At 50.6% G+C, this 15169-nt stretch overlaps 1 protein-coding gene across 1 annotated transcript; it reads right to left on the bottom strand.

Moving 5' to 3' along the window:
* Nucleotides 1–310: 310 nt before the first annotated feature.
* LOC101683966 (5-hydroxytryptamine receptor 5B) lies at nucleotides 311–14785 on the bottom strand. The gene is made up of 2 exons (XM_004759745.3): nucleotides 13159–14785; nucleotides 311–1387 (listed from the first exon to the last, which is right to left on the bottom strand). The coding sequence occupies exons 1-2, from the start codon at nucleotides 13978–13980 to the stop codon at nucleotides 1055–1057; spliced, it is 1155 nt and encodes a 384-aa protein (XP_004759802.3). The 5' UTR covers nucleotides 13981–14785; the 3' UTR covers nucleotides 311–1054.
* Nucleotides 14786–15169: the final 384 nt, after the last annotated feature.

Genomic DNA, 15169 nt, shown 5'->3' on the forward strand with positions numbered 1-15169 from the left:
ATACGTGAGTGTGTGTGTGTGTGTGTGTGTGTGTGTGTGTGATCGATCATACATATGAATGATTTTGAGCCTAGAAATCAATGCTTCAAAAGTATTTTTATGGGGCGCCTGGGTGGCTCAGTGGGTTAAGCCGCTGCCTTCGGCTCAGGTCATGATCTCAGGGTCCTGGGATCGAGTCCCGCATCGGGCTCTCTGCTTAGCGGGGAGCCTGCTTCCTCCTCTCTCTCTCTCTCTCTCTGCCTGCCACTCTGCCTACTTGTGATCTCTCTCTGTCAAATAAATAAATAAAATCTTTTAAAAAAAAAAAAGTATTTTTATTACACATACAAGTCCATATGGTGGAGTGCTGGGAACATTTCTCATAGGGGCTCTCCCTTGTTGGGAAGCAGAGAAAGGACCGCACCGGGGTCCTCAACACTGGCCGGCTGCACAGTAGAATCCCCTAGGGAGCTTTAAAACACACTCCTGCCTGGGTCTCACCACCCCCGCCCCTTCGGGAAGGCCAATTTAATTGGTCTAAAGACAGTCTAAGCATCCAGCACTGTCTCTCACTGATGAAAAAAGAGCTCAATGATATAAATGATCAGACTTCTCTGAAAGCCTGATTCAGTAGATAGGGGTTGCACTAGACACTTTTTAGTGGGCCCTAAAGCGGGCCACTGGGGCTCGGTGCAGACGGATCCGCTCGGAGAAATAGGGTATTAAAGGAAAGGCAAGTCAGCTTCGACTCTTTTGTCCATTCCAACCAGTTAGCAGTAACTAGAGCGCTGTCTGCAAAGGATCCCAAGGCAGACGTCCTGCTCCGTGGAGAAACGTGCCACGATCGATTAGCTATGTCTGCCACACACCCCGGAAGAGGACCCACAGGCACGCTTGCCGCACATGCGCAATCTTTCCGAGAGCCGTGGGCATCGCTTCTCCTACCGTCCGGGCCGTGGTACGGCTCACGTCTTCACTACTCCGCTGTGGGGCAAGGCTCCCAGATGCCTGGAGCGGGCAGAGATACCAGTTCCCTGCGCACAGCCCTACCTACGTGTCTTCCCGAGCCCTGGATTTATCTCTGCTTGCTGAAGAGGCTCTTGAAGGCGTTGTTGTAGTTCTTGTTAAACGCTGTGTAAATCAGGGGGTTAAAGAAAGAATTGGAGTAGCCCAGCCACAAGAAGATGCTTTTCCAGATGGGGGGCAGGCTGCAGGCACAGAGGGGGCTGATGAGCTCCGCCAGGAAGAAGGGGATCCAGCACAGTACAAACACGCCGATGAGAATGCCCACCATCACGGCGGCCCGCTTCTCCTTCTGCTCCCGCCACGAGTCCCCGCTCATCTGAAAGGCCACCACCGGGCGCCGCGCCGTGAACACCATCTCCGCCTCGTGAGGGGCCTCCTTCACCTTGGAACAAAGGAAACGTGCGGTTAACACACGAAACCTGACGCTGGATGTTAAAGCGGCACGGACCTGCTCCCGCGTGGCCAACACCTCTCCGGCAGCCTCGTTCAAGATGGGCTTACACCGTAATCCAAACAAAATCTTGTGAAAATATTCCTGAAACTGTAGGTTAAAATAAGCCCCGAAGGCGGCGGCGGGTGGGGTAGGGTGGGGTGGGGGGAGGGGTAGGCCGGGAGGAAGGCCTGGGTGGCCCAGTCAGTTAAGCATCTGCCTTCAGCTCAGGTCATGATCTCAATGTCCTAGGATCGAGTCCCACATCGGGCTCCCTGCTCCAAGGAGAGCCTGCTTCTCCCTCTCCCTTTCCCTCTGCCTGCCACTCTGCCTACTTGTGCTCTCTATCTCTCTGTCAAATAAATAAATAAAATCTTAATTAAAAAAAAAAAAAGCCCTGAAGGTTCTTCCTGAAGTGAGAGTGGTGGTGCCCACGTTGTTGGATAATAAGATAAAAAAAGGGAGAGAGGCAGGTAAGAGCAGGAGCCTCAGTGTCAGACTCTGGCTGGAGCTCCAGCCCCAGTGTCCAATTTCCATCTGTGAAATTGGGTGACAAAGTCCTCTCCCCCCATCGTAAGGCCACCATGGAGGTGAACTGGGAATGTGCTGGATGCCCAGAGCAACCCCTGGCACATGCCCCCATTGGATACTCATGGAGTGGGCTGAGGGCTGGGACTAGGACCCCAAAGAGAACAGATCCCAGCCCAGCCATGAACTTCAAAGCTGGAGAGGCAGCCTATAAACACCAATACTGCAAGAAATTATACAACGATGTGGTAAATGGATTCCGTTTAGATTCTGCAGTCCATACTGTCTAGCTTTAAAACAAAAACTGAAATGCCTTTGCGGTAATAACTCCCATTGAAGGAGCCTGCGGCACACGGTCCACCCTGTCACCCCCATCCTTTGGTCCACTCCTGTTCACCTCTCCGATCCACCAGCCCTCTCAGAGTGGCCTCTCTGATGCTATGAACTCAAACACATCTCCCAGTTTGGTACTCCTTTCTCCTCTTCTGTAGAGATCTGTGCAATTCTGGCTATTACACCTGTTCCCCAACCCTGGGCCAAGCTGAAACAGGGCTGGGACTGTGTCTTCCTTGTACATGCACCTGCCCAGCAGCAGCATCTGGTGCCTGGCCTGAACTCAGGAAACAGTTGCTGAATGAGCCAGAGATCATGACAACACAACAGTCCGCACCTGCGTTTCCCTCCTCCCCGAGTGCTGCCAGCCGTGGCCACAGATGCTGGTGGCGCAGGGGGCCAAGAGGCTCCCAGACTCGCATGCACACAACTGGGAGCAGCTGGCAGGACAGCCCCACGACCGTGGAGAGCCACACGCGACCGCAGCACACACACCTGCATCTCTCACTGGGTCAGGACGGCCAAAACCAAAAGGCGGAGGAGGCCCCAGGTGTCCTGACCTCAGCACCACCTTCGAATTCAGTGTCTTCCGCTTCTCCCCCCACAGCCCCCAGCTCCTCCAGCTGGAAAGTCTCTACATCAGCCTAAAAACAGATCACAGTCATGTGGACAAAGTAGAGTTCTCTCCTTTGCCAGCACAACACCTGGTCTCCTCCCGCCTGCCCCTTGGAAGTCAACAATGACAAGGCAAGGGAAGCCAGCAAGGGAACAGACAGCATTTACCTCTCCCCACACTGCACCCCCAAGAAGGCCAGCCAGAGCCCCTCCGATGGGCCCTTCCAAGGTTTGCTGGATCCCCATGGTCAGGTGTGAGACCCACGTCCTCATCCCCCTTATGAAGAGACTGTGCTGACCTAGTCCCTCATAGTGGACCATCCTCAAGTCATCAAACAAGTCTCAGCCACAAAAAGGTGCCATCCTGAAACCAGCTCATGAATACTGAGCCATGTCGTGGGGAGGGAGCAACGTTATCAGCGCAGGAACGGAAGTGGAAGGTGGCAAGTTTGTTTTCCTCCCTAAGGGCTCAGAAATGGGCACTTTTCCAGCAAACCTGGCTTCCCAGGCACTTGAGTCCCTTCCCAGGGTAAGGAAATTCCAAATCCTTATTATGCTATTGAGGCAAAGAAATGGAGTGACTTCAGTTCCAAAGGGCTCCTGAGAGAAGAGGAAACAGAAAAGGCAAGTTCACTGAATAAGTCGGTTTAAAGGACCTGGCCTCCAGCACTGCGACGTTAGTAGAACCCAGCTCTGCTCCTCCACGGCATCTGTTTGCTAGAAGCCATTTTCCTAAACTCTCCCCCTGAGCCTGCTACACCCCATGCAGAGGGAGATGCTGGAAGAGTGTGCAATCTTTCTAGAAACGGCTTTGAAGAGACTGAGTCAACCTGGGATGACGATTCCAGTTTGCAAGGAGACTGACTAGCTTGACTTTTGTCATCTGACATGAGATATCCAATAGAAAGCCAAAAGAGGCTAAAAACAGCCCAGAGAAGTTATCATAAAACAGACACTATGCTAAAGGTTTGGTAGGGATGACTTGAATTCATTCTTGCATCCAACATTTGAGGTATTATTATCTCCATTTTAGAGTTGAGAAAACACTCTGGGTAGCTAAATACCTCGTCCAAGATCACCCAGTTGCCAATGGTAAGAGCTGGAAGTCAAATGGGAGTATTTTGAACTGGAGACCACACTCTTAAACCCTACCTGTTCTGCACCTTTAGTAAAGGTGATTGATCTGGATGGGTTCCAAAAGAATATCTTTTTATTTTCTTTTTTTTTTAAAGATTGTATTTATTTATTGAGAGACAGCACGAGTGGGATGAGGGGCTGAGGGAGAAGCAGACTCCCCACTGAGCAGGGAGTCCAATGTGGGGCTCAATCCCAAGACCCCAAGATCATGACCTGAGCTGAAGGCAGATGCTTAACCCACTGAGCCACCCAGATGCCACAATAGAATCTACTTTAAGAATATATATGCTTGGGGTGCCTGGGTGGCTCTGTGGGTTGGGCCTCTGCCTTCAGCTCAGGTCATGATCTCGGGGTCCTGGGGTCGAGCCCTGCATTGGGCTTTTTGCTCAGTGGGGAGCCTGCTTCCCCCTCTCTCTCTGCCTGCCTCTCTACCTACTTGTGATCTCTCTCTCTGTGTCAAATAAATAAATAAAATCTTAAAAAAAAAAAAAAAAGAATATATATGCTTGAAAGAAGATATCCAGATGGCCAACAGACACATGAAAAAGTGTTCAACATCGCTCGACATCAGGGACATACAAATCAAAACCACAGTGAGATACCACCTCACACCAGTCAGAACAGCTAATATTAACAAGTCATGATAGATGTTGGCAAGGATGTGGAGAAAGGAGAATCCTCCTACACTGTTGGTGGGAATGCAAACTGGTGCAGCCACTTTGAAAAAGAGCATGGACAGTGGGTTAAGCCATTGCCTTCGGCTCAGGTCATGATCTCAGGGTCCTGGGATTGAGTCCCGCATCGGGGTCTCTGCTCAACAGGGAACCTGCTTCCTCCTCTCTCTCTGTCTGCCTCTCTGCCTACTTGTGATCTCTCTCTGTCAAATAAATAAATAAAATCTTAAAAAAAAAAAAAAAAGAGCATGGAGGTTCCTCAAAAAGCTGAAAATAGAGCTATCCTACGACCCAGCAATCACACTACTGAGTATTTACCTTAAAGGGTACAAATTTAGGGATGCGAAGGGGCAAGTGCACCCCAATATTTATAGCAGCAATGTCCACAATAGCCAAACTATGGAAAGAATCTAGATGTCCATCAACTGATGAATGGATCAAGAAGATGTGGTATATATACACAATGGAACACTATGCAGCCATCAAAAGAAATGAAATCTTGCCATTTGCAATGATATGGATGGAAATAGAGGGTATTATGCTGAGTGAAATAAGTCAATCAGAGAAAGACAATTACCATATGATCTCTCTGATATGAGGAATTTGAGAGGCAGGATGGGGGCGCTGAGGGGTACGGAAGGGAAAAATGAAACAAGATGAGATTGGGAGGGAGACAAACCATAAGAAACTCTTAATCTCACAAAACAAGCTGAGGGTTGCTGATGGGTGGAGGGGGAGGGACAGTGTTATGGACACTGGGGAGGGTATATGCTGTGGTGAGTGCTGTGAAGTGTGTTATGCCTGATGATTCACACACCTGTATCTCTGGGGCAAATAGTACATTATATGTCAATAAAAATAATTTTAAAAAAGAATATATATGCTTGAGATTTCTTCAGTGTGGCCATGTATGGCTTCCTGGTGATTTCTAGGGTCTCTGGCCACCAGCTCTGGGGCCATCCCTGAACTTCTCCATCTCTCCTTGTTGGTCTTCTCTCCCCTCACCTCTTCACCCCGACCTTCCTCTGCACGTCCTTCTAAGCATAAAGCCTGACCATTCAGGCTTTAAAGGAACTCTGACCTCCAGTTAGAAACCTCCCTTGGTGCGCCTGGGTGGCTCAGTGGGTTGGGCCGCTGCCTTCGGCTCAGGTCATGATCTCAGGGTCCTGGGATCGAGCCCCGCATCGGGCTCTCTGCTCAGCAGGGAGCCTGCTTCCCTCTCTCTCTCTCTGCCTGCCTCTCTGCCTACTTGTGATCTCTGTCAAATAAATAAATAAAATCTTAAAAAAAAAAAAAAAAAGAAAGAAAGAAACCTCCCTTAACCTGCAGGGAAGAGTACAGGCTATTGAAGGCACACAACCAGGAGGACCCTGGCCCTTTTGGGTCCTGCTATAAAAGGAAAAGGGCTCTGAATACACAGAAGTTTGGAGACACCAAATGCCATGGCCAAGGCCACACAAGAGGGAAAAAGCAGAATGAAGGTGCCTGCCTGCTCTGTCTGGTTCTGGAGCTGTATGGCCTCTCTCTGCCAATACTGAGATGGGGACCTCAAAAATGAGTGTACCTTTACATTTCATAGAATCTGAGGCTTTTTCATATGAAATTAATTAAGGACCAAATCTGCCAGACACTATATGCTTACACACTTATTAACCACCTACTGTGTGTATGGGGACTCTGTAGTAGAATTTCCCATCAAGTCCCAGTTTGAAATATTCTGTTCCACTATTCCCACCAGGACTCTGAGGCCAGGGAAAAGATTCCAAATTGTTCAGAATGCTGTGTCACCACCAACAGGCCAGGACGACAGGGACGATGAGTGTCCTGTCCCCTGAAGAGTCCCTAGCACCTATTATCACATATTGTATACAGTAAAATCAGTAAAAATCTATTGAATTAGGAAGTATTTGGGAGAGATGATTCTTTTGCAGGTCTCTTGCATTTCTGCACATTTTGCTAGCAAAGACCCAGGGTTAGACTGGCTTATTGAGGATGTTTGTAAAGCAAACAACCGTGGAAGACAGAGATGGTGTCTCCCCGTGGAAAAGCAGACAGTTTGGCTTGTGGCCCTGTATAAAAGATTCAGGTTTCCAGAGAACAGAAGTCAGGTTTACTTATGGTCTGACACTGGGCAGTATAGATTTGAGATCTCTCCTCTAGGAGTTTCTCTGCCATGATTTTGGACCTCAGTGTTCTACTGAGAAGCTCAACCTTCTCCAAGAACTACGCAGATTTGTGAAGTAGATCATTGCAAGGTCACTGGTAAAGACACACGGTTCCCGTGCCATACTTGCCTACCCCCCCCACCTGTCTCCTCTCCCCCTCCACTCTTCCCCAACAATCCAATCGGAGAGAAAAGAGAAATGGAAGTAGAAGTAAAGAGACAGAATGAATATAATGATGTAAGGGGAACAGCAAGAGAGAAGTTTATAGAGACTAGAAGGCCAGAAGCATTTCTGAAGGTATAGAGGAAACACTCCTCGACACATCCAAGTACTTCTGGAAACTTGCAGGCTCTTAGGGGCCAATCTTAAAACAATCAAACCATAAACCAGATTTTTTTTATTACCACTGATACAATTTGATTCATAAAATGTACTTTCCTAAAGTTAAAATAAGCTTGCAGTCTGGCATGAGAAAGTGTTTGAGCCCACAGTTCTTTTAATAGATGGAATCAGAACGAGGGTGGTGATTTTCCACCACTCTTCCCGTACCCAAGCTCTGACAAGCCTAGTCTTCGGGGTGGTCCAAATGACAACTAAACATTGGACAAGTGACAAAAACATATGGGTTCTGTACAGATTTCAGGTCACTCAAGGCTTATGTGCTATATGCTTACAACACAAAAAGTTATTTATGCTAATACACAGAGTTAGCTTAGCTAGGCAAGTATTTATAATGCAACATTATCTAACACTCAGATCCAAGTTGTCACAAACCCTACAGTTCAGTATTACACATCTTTTTTGTCCTTGACTGTGTGCAAAGTGCTTTCCCATTATACTGTTGAGTCTCTCAGGACCATTCGTTGTATTCTGGACCAACTTCTAGCAGAGCAACTATAAGACTTTATTAAATTTTTAATTCTATAGTTGTGGTCTACTAAAATTAATCCCTGGAGAACAGAGACCCTGCTCACTCATTCTTTGAAACTTCAGAGGCTGCTACATTGCCTGATCTGCAGGTCAGTTACAGTCAATCAAGTAATTCTGAGCACCATTTGTGTGTCTTATGGCAGTGGCTTTAAAATCTGTCCACAAGTTCACTGATACTTTTCCAAAGGTGGAGCCTAATTCCCCTTCCCTTGGGTGTGGGCTGCAGTTGGCGACTCACTTCTAGTGAATAGACTATAGGGAAAGAGATCTCATGTAACTTCTGAGACCAGTTTGTAAAAGGCATTTGCAGTTACCTCCTTGCCGTGCTCTCCAGGAAGAAGGGAAGTCAGCCGCCATGTTGTGACAACACCCAAGCAGCCTGGGGAGGCCTCCTGCTAACAGCCATGTGGGTCAGCCATCTTGGAAGCAGTCTCCAGCTCCAGTGAACCCTTCAAATGACCGCCGCCCCACCTGACATTTTGGCTACAACTGCATGAGACCTGGGGCCCAGAAGGGCAAAGCCATTCCCATGTCTGACACACCGGAAACTGTGGGTTAATACGTGTTTGTTGTTTTACACCACTAAGCTTTGGGCTAGTTTGTTACATATGCGAGAAGTAACTCCCCTATGTAGGATGGTGAATAATAGTAGTAATAAGAATAAAATCATAATTCATTATTTATAGCTTACAAGAGGAATTGTAAAGAATAATAACGAAGATGCTGCAGCAGCTTACATTCATGGTTTGCTATTTTCGACACCCCCTATACACCATTAACTCATTTACTCATCACAAGAATATTTTAAGCAGGTGGCCATACTTCCATTTTACCTACAAGGAAATGCAGGCTTAAATTAAGTCTCTTGGCTACAGTGCTAATAAGTGGCACAAAAAGAATTGATATCCAGGTCTCCTTGCTTCCAAATCCCCTGCTCCTAACCACTAGGCACACTTTCTCCCACCACATGTTTACTGAGTGAGCGAGCGAGTGAGTGAAGGGTGTCGACATTATCACATTCATGAGCCCCAGGCGTCTCTGCCTCTGTGGGCCCCTGCCTCCATTAAAAAATATTAAAAATTATATTTTATGTCCATATTATTATGAAGACTACTATAACCGAGGCTGGCTACATTATTATATATTCATTGCTCTTACATTCATTCTTCCCCTAATTTTTTTTTTTTTAAAGATTTTATTTATTTATTTGACAGACAGAGATCACAAGTAGGCAGAGAGACAGGCAGAGAGAGAGAGAAAGGGAAGCAGGCTCCCTGTGGAGCAGAGAGCCCGATGCAGGGCTCGATCCCAGGACGCTGAGATCATGACCTGAGCCGAAGGCAGCGGCTTAACCCACTGAGCCACCCAGGCGCCCCTCTTCCCCTAATTTTAAAAGAAATTAAAATCAAACCATTTCCATGGGCCCCTAAAAGTACTGTGGCTACTGTGCCTAATGAATAATTAGGCCCTGCTCATGAACACGGGCACGGCAATCAAACAATTGGAAAAAAAAAAAAAAAAAAGAAGTTTTGAGGTCACATTTTAAAAGCCAAAGACAAGGGCACCTGGGTGGCTCAGTGGGTTAAAGCTCTGCCTTCAGCTCAGGTCATGATCCCAGGGTCCTGGGATCAAGCCCCGCATTGGGCTCTCTGCTCAGCAGGGAGCCTGCTTCCCTTCCTATCTCTCTGCCTACTTGTAATCTCTGTCAAATAAAATAAATAAAATCTTAAAAATAAAAGTGTTAAACAAAAATAAAATAAAAGCCAAAGACATAATCTCCATTGATTTTGCTTTTTTCTTCTTCTCAATAGTAGAGGGCACAGGCCACTGGAAAATAATCATGACCCGTGGGGGTCGTTTGGTGGGGTTGGGGGGGAGCCCAAACACACTTTATATGTCGTGCTCATTCTAGAAAGCTGAAGGAAAGGAGGGCAGGGTGGGTATGAACCCCGCCTCCTGAGTGCCTCCGACCGTGCTCAGCTGTGGTCAGCTCTCCTGGGAGCATAGTTTTGAGCCCCTGCTCCCATGATGCCCTACCTTGACTGAGATATGGCTGCCTCCTTCCTGTGGGCGATGGAACGGTGCTCAGCAGTTAAGTCCCTGGAGGCAGACAGCATGGAGGATTGACAAAGTTAAGAACAGTGACCTCAGCTTCTCCACTCAATAACTCTGTGGTCATAGCTGAACTGACTTTGCAGTGACTTAGTTTCATCAACTACAAGATGAGGGCTGGTGGTAAAGACAGCATTCACCAAATTATCCACACGCTTCCCTGGATGTCTGGGCCTGGCCAAGGCTGAGGACAGAACTGACACGTGTCCACTTTAGGGGAAGGCAGCTAGAAGCTGCTATATTTCCATCCATCCCTTCCCCTTATGCAGCAACCTGGAAGCCAGTCATTCCAGACCACAGAGCGAGATAATGGCAAGGGGTCCTGATCTATGAGTTGCTGCCAGGCGGAGAGCTCTGTGGGAGGGGACCCATCTTGAACCCTTGAGAGTGAGATAAGCTGTCCATTTGGGGGTTATGTGTGGCTGAACAGGTCTTAGCTTGTCCAGACTGATCGAGATGATAAGGCCAGCCCAGCTGGGTCCTGGAGATGAGATGAGAGGTTGGAGGCAGAGCGTCCAACACAGGGTCTGGATGACAGGACTCACTTAGTAAACGTTGGAAAGTTCTACTTTCCAAAACTGCATTTTGCCCCCAGAGAATTAAATCACTGCCCAGGAACTGGGGCTCATCCCTTTCTGATCGTATCTCAGTATTGGGACCTGGCCACAGAATGGCAAAAACAATGAAGGATGTACACAGCCCTATTACCAGAGCCTTCAGACTCCATAAGTGCTTCTGTCCCCCCACAGAAAGCAGTACAGACACATTGCAGTACCTAAATTCAACTCATTTTCCTTAGAGTGTAGGAAATGGCAGCGGGGAGAGGAGAAGGTAGAGAGGTAGTATTACAGGTATATTATTGTAAGTTTCCATTCAGTTGTCTTGTGTCCAGAAGCCTGTAGATGCCGACTGAGCAGCATCCCCAGGCATCTGAGTGAGGGCTGCCCAAAGCCTAAGGAAGCAGGATGCTTTCTGATATCATCCCATCTTCAATCTCAGCATCACGTGACTCGAGAGTCCCAGCCATAGCGTTGATGGATACTGTGTTTTAGAGAGGAGAACTTGCAGTCTAAAGCAGGGGGGAGGGCTTGCCCTGGGTCCCACTGCCAGCAAATGGAAAATCACAGCACTGGCCCTGCCTCCCAGAGCTCTTTCTCTCCACCCATGGCTACCCCAGACTGGCCAGGTTCTTGTTAACTCTCTTCATGGTATCTATCACTTGCCTGAATGGGGGCTTTCAAAAATGAATGCCAAACTCAGGCTTGGCAAGCCTTTCTGGCAACCATTCCACCATGATTTCTCTAGGTGCACATTGGATTGATGCAGCTATTCAAAGTCAGCCTACCTCTGCAATCAGACAGAAAAGCTATAATCATCCCAGGCATTTCCAAGGGACCTTTCAAAGAACATCATTAATTCTGAATAAAGCTCTCCCCTACCAACACTTTCCAATTATAGCCTTGACATTCCTATTTTATGCTACAAAATCCCTCTGCCATTTAATGAAGAGGAAAAAGCCTGCTTTTTAAAACACATATGTTTGAATAGCCTACGTATCTGAGTTAACTTTCCAAAATTAAAACAAAACTAACAACAGAAACCTTACTGTGCCTTACCCCTGGGCCCCTCCCACCAGCAGTCCTTCCTTGAGCCTTGCACAGTGGTCTCCCCCTCCTCCTTCTTTTTCATGCTTTCGCTTCCCTTCTCGAAGTTTCAGTTATCTGTCATCAACCAAGGTCGATTCTCCTGATTCCTCCAGGTCAGTGGTAGCCTAACATGACATCACAATGTCTACATCATCACCCCGCTTCATCTCATCACGTGGGCATTTTATCATCTCACAGCATCACCAGAGGAAAGGTGTGTACAGTAAAATATTTTGAGAGAGATCACATTCACAAAGTTTTTATTATAGTATATTATTATACTTGTATTTTTATCATTAGGAATGTTGTTAACCTCTGTGTCTAATTTATAAATTAAACTCTTAAGTAAGTATGTATAGGGAAAAAAAAAACAGTATCTATGATTCAGCGCGCTCTGCGGTTTTAGGCATCTCCTGGGGGTCTTGGAAGGTATGCCTGTGGACAAAGGACAACTACTCTACTGTATTTGGGAAGGGACAAAAAAAAAATCCTCTTATTATTCTCCAGGACTCAGAGCCTGACCACCCCCCCACCCCCACCCCCCGCCGAAAAGGGAAAGTTTGGGTCTTCTAGGGTGAGGAGGGAGCTGGTATTTATTAGGGTCTGGCCAAAAGGCAGAAAGTTCCAGTTCTAAAGGCAATCAGAGAAGGTTCTGCCAAATGCGTGTTCCTCTGTCTCATTCATTTCCAGGATTATGATCTGGACCAGTGCAGACCTGATGCCTACTCCAGCCAGCTCTGCCCCTTCACCCGCGCCCCGGGGTGCCAGGCAGTGTGCTGATTCCTCCCACACTCCGTCTCTGAAGAACCCTCTGAAGCAGGAATGAACTTGTTTAAAGATGTGGAGAAGAGGCCCGCAGAGATGAAGCAACTAGACCCCATGTCCCAGGCTGGGATCTGAATCGACGGTTCTCTCTCCTTCCAAAGTCGCTAGAGGAAAGCACTGAGGTTGGGGTAGCAAGAGGAAAGTGATACTTGGGCTAGATTTTACACTCACTTGCTCTCTGGCAGGGAGATTGCCGACAGAGTTCGAGATCCGTTTCTAACTTGCAGAGAGGGTGGACCAGGGCACAGAGGAGAAGGAAACCCCAGAAATGTGGAACTCTGCAGGACACACTCCCAGCGCGCCGCAGTCCCGCTCTGTCTCTTCGGGACCAGGAAGTGGCCGGCTGCAGGAGTCATAGGGACACTGCCACCCCTGGGGAAAGCACCAAGGGCGCGGCTCATGGGTCGTGCCCTCAACACTACTGGGAACGCTGCCCCTGCAAGCCCCCTTGGGCCGCGTGCACCCGCGGCCCCCGCTGCCCCCACCAGGCCCCGTGCGCGCGTGGTGAAACCCCTTCCCCGGCGCGCCAGGTCCGCAACCCCCGCCCCCCGCCGCGTGCGCGCCCCTCCGTGAGCGCTCCGGGAGAGCGCCGGTGCGCAGGTGAGGCGCCCCTCAGTGCGCGCTCCGGGAGAGCAGATGACAAACTCCCCGTGCGCTCCCGGTGCGCGCCCCGAGGGTGCCAGCTTCCGCCGCCAGTTCTCGCGGGGGCCAAGCCCTGACCTCCCCCTCGACCCCCTGTTCGGCAGCCGGCTCCTTACCTGCACGGGGGCGGACAGCGGCAGCACTGCCCGGCGGCGGTGGCCGAAACGAAACTTGGCCGCCTTGTAGATCTTCCAGTAGACGAACAGCACCACGCCAAGCGGCAGGTAGAAGGCGCCGCAGGTGGAGAAGACGGCGTAGGAGGGCTCCTGGCTCACCTGGCAGCGCTGGCGCCGCGCATCGTACGCCTCACCCCAGCCGAAGAGCAGCGGCGCTAGGGCGATGAGCGCCGAGAGCGCCCAGGTGAGCGCGATCATGAGCGCCGAGGCGCGGCGGCGGGTGCGCAGCGTGTACTGCAGGTGGCGCGTGATGGTCCAGTAGCGGTCCAGGGCGATGGCCGCCACGTTCCAGATGCTGGCCGTGCAACACAGCACGTCGAAGGAGATCCACACGTGGCACAGGCTCCGGCCCAACCGCCAGCGTCGCCCGGCCGACAGCTCGCTCACCAGGCTCAGGGGCATCACCAGCGCCGCCACGAGCACGTCTGACACGGCCGTCGAGGCCACCAAATTGTGCGGCACACGATGGAAGGCGCGGACACGCAGAATGGTGACCAGAACCAGCAGGTTCCACAGGAAAGTGGCCGCGATCAGCAGCACCAGCAGCGTCACCACCAGCACCGTGAAGACGGAGAAAGGCGGCTCGCGGCCCCCCGGCAGGGCGGAATCGCCCGCGGTTGTCGACCCAACGACCCCGCTGGGGCTCGGGCCCATGCTGCAGGCTTCGGGGCCCTGGGGAAGGGCGACGCTGGTGGCGGCCACCGAGAGGTTAGCGGCTTCCATGGCGCGCGGCGGGGGATCCCGGCTTCCCGACAGGGACATAAGCGCTCCTCCCGGGGCTCGCGTGGACCCGGCAGGTGCGGGCGTGGAAGGGGTCGCTACGTGCCCCGGAAGGACGGGGGGCAGGTGTCCAAGTCGCCCTACCTTGTCCCTCCTTGGTTCACAGCCCCCTTTTGGCTCGGAGCCCTAGTGGACTTCCTTTCCAGTAGAGGGAAAAAAGAGAGTGGGACCCCCTCGGGAGTCCAGCTGGGCTCGGTGCGCCGGGCCCTCCCACCTCTCCGCGCCGTCCCCGGGGCAACAGGCTGTCACAGGGCTGGGAATCTGGGAGCGCCGCCGAGTGTCCGCGCGCAGGGGCGGGCTTGGAGAGGTGCTCCCACCCACAGCGGGCGGCCGCAGGGGCCGGGCTGCACCCGGGAGGGCGGGTGCTGAACACCAGGCAGGCCATCATGCCGCCGCCGCCGCGCGGGGCTCCCCACCTCCGCCCTGCGGAGAGAACCCTAACTGTGGCTGTCTCCGGAGAAGGTTCAGGATCTCTCAGCCTTTTGGTAGCCGCCACCTTCGCGGACCCTTGGGATCCGCCTGGTGGCACGGTGGAACATCGAGAAACAGAGGAGCCCCCCAACCCCTCTCCCAGACGGAGGAGTTCTGGTCTCATAGCATCAAGATCCCACACATACCTGGAAGAGGAGGTTCGGATAGTGAGGTACACAAAGGGAGAGACCTTAAGGCCGCCTCCATCCTGCCGCTTCACCCGCGCACTTCTAGCTGGCAAGGGCTTCACGGTGCCTTGAGAAGTTCTCTCTGGCTCTGGGCAGGAAGAGCGCTGCCTCTAGGCAGTGTGGCAGAGGTCCCTGAGAGGTAGCCTTTAGGACCCATCCCCGCCATCCCTAACCCTGCCCCACCACATCCCCATCTGTCCTTCCCACCCCGCCCCCTTGTATTTGCTAACGTCTCTGACTATGTTACATATCGTCCAGGTCTTCAGATCAAGGTTAAGGCTGGGAATTATTTTTTGTTGACCCTCAGGCAAAGGCAGAAACAGATTGGAAGAGACAAAATCCCCCTAACCTTCTACTGCTCTCCCCCACTTTCAGCCTCAGACTTTTTTTTTTTTTTTTAAGATTTTATTTAAGATTTTAAAGATTTTATTAAGGGAAGAGAGACAGTGAGAAAGGAGACAGAACACAAGCAGGGGGAGTGCCAGAGGGAAAAGGAGGCTTCCTGCTGGGCA

Source organism: Mustela putorius, unplaced genomic scaffold, assembly GCF_011764305.1.
Source record: "Mustela putorius furo isolate JIRA1106 unplaced genomic scaffold, ASM1176430v1.1 tig00003867_pilon_pilon_pilon, whole genome shotgun sequence".
Taxonomy (NCBI): domain Eukaryota; kingdom Metazoa; phylum Chordata; class Mammalia; order Carnivora; family Mustelidae; genus Mustela; species Mustela putorius.

Excerpts from the sequence above, each read along its gene's own strand:
- LOC101683966 (XM_004759745.3), bottom strand. The coding sequence starts at position 13,980 with ATGTCCCTGTCGGGAAGCCGGGATCCCCCGCCGCGCGCCATGGAAGCC. Across the intron at positions 1,388-13,158 it reads CGCTGTCCGCCCCCGTGCAG|GTGAAGGAGGCCCCTCACGA; the intron begins GTAAGGAGCCGG and ends CTTTGTTCCAAG.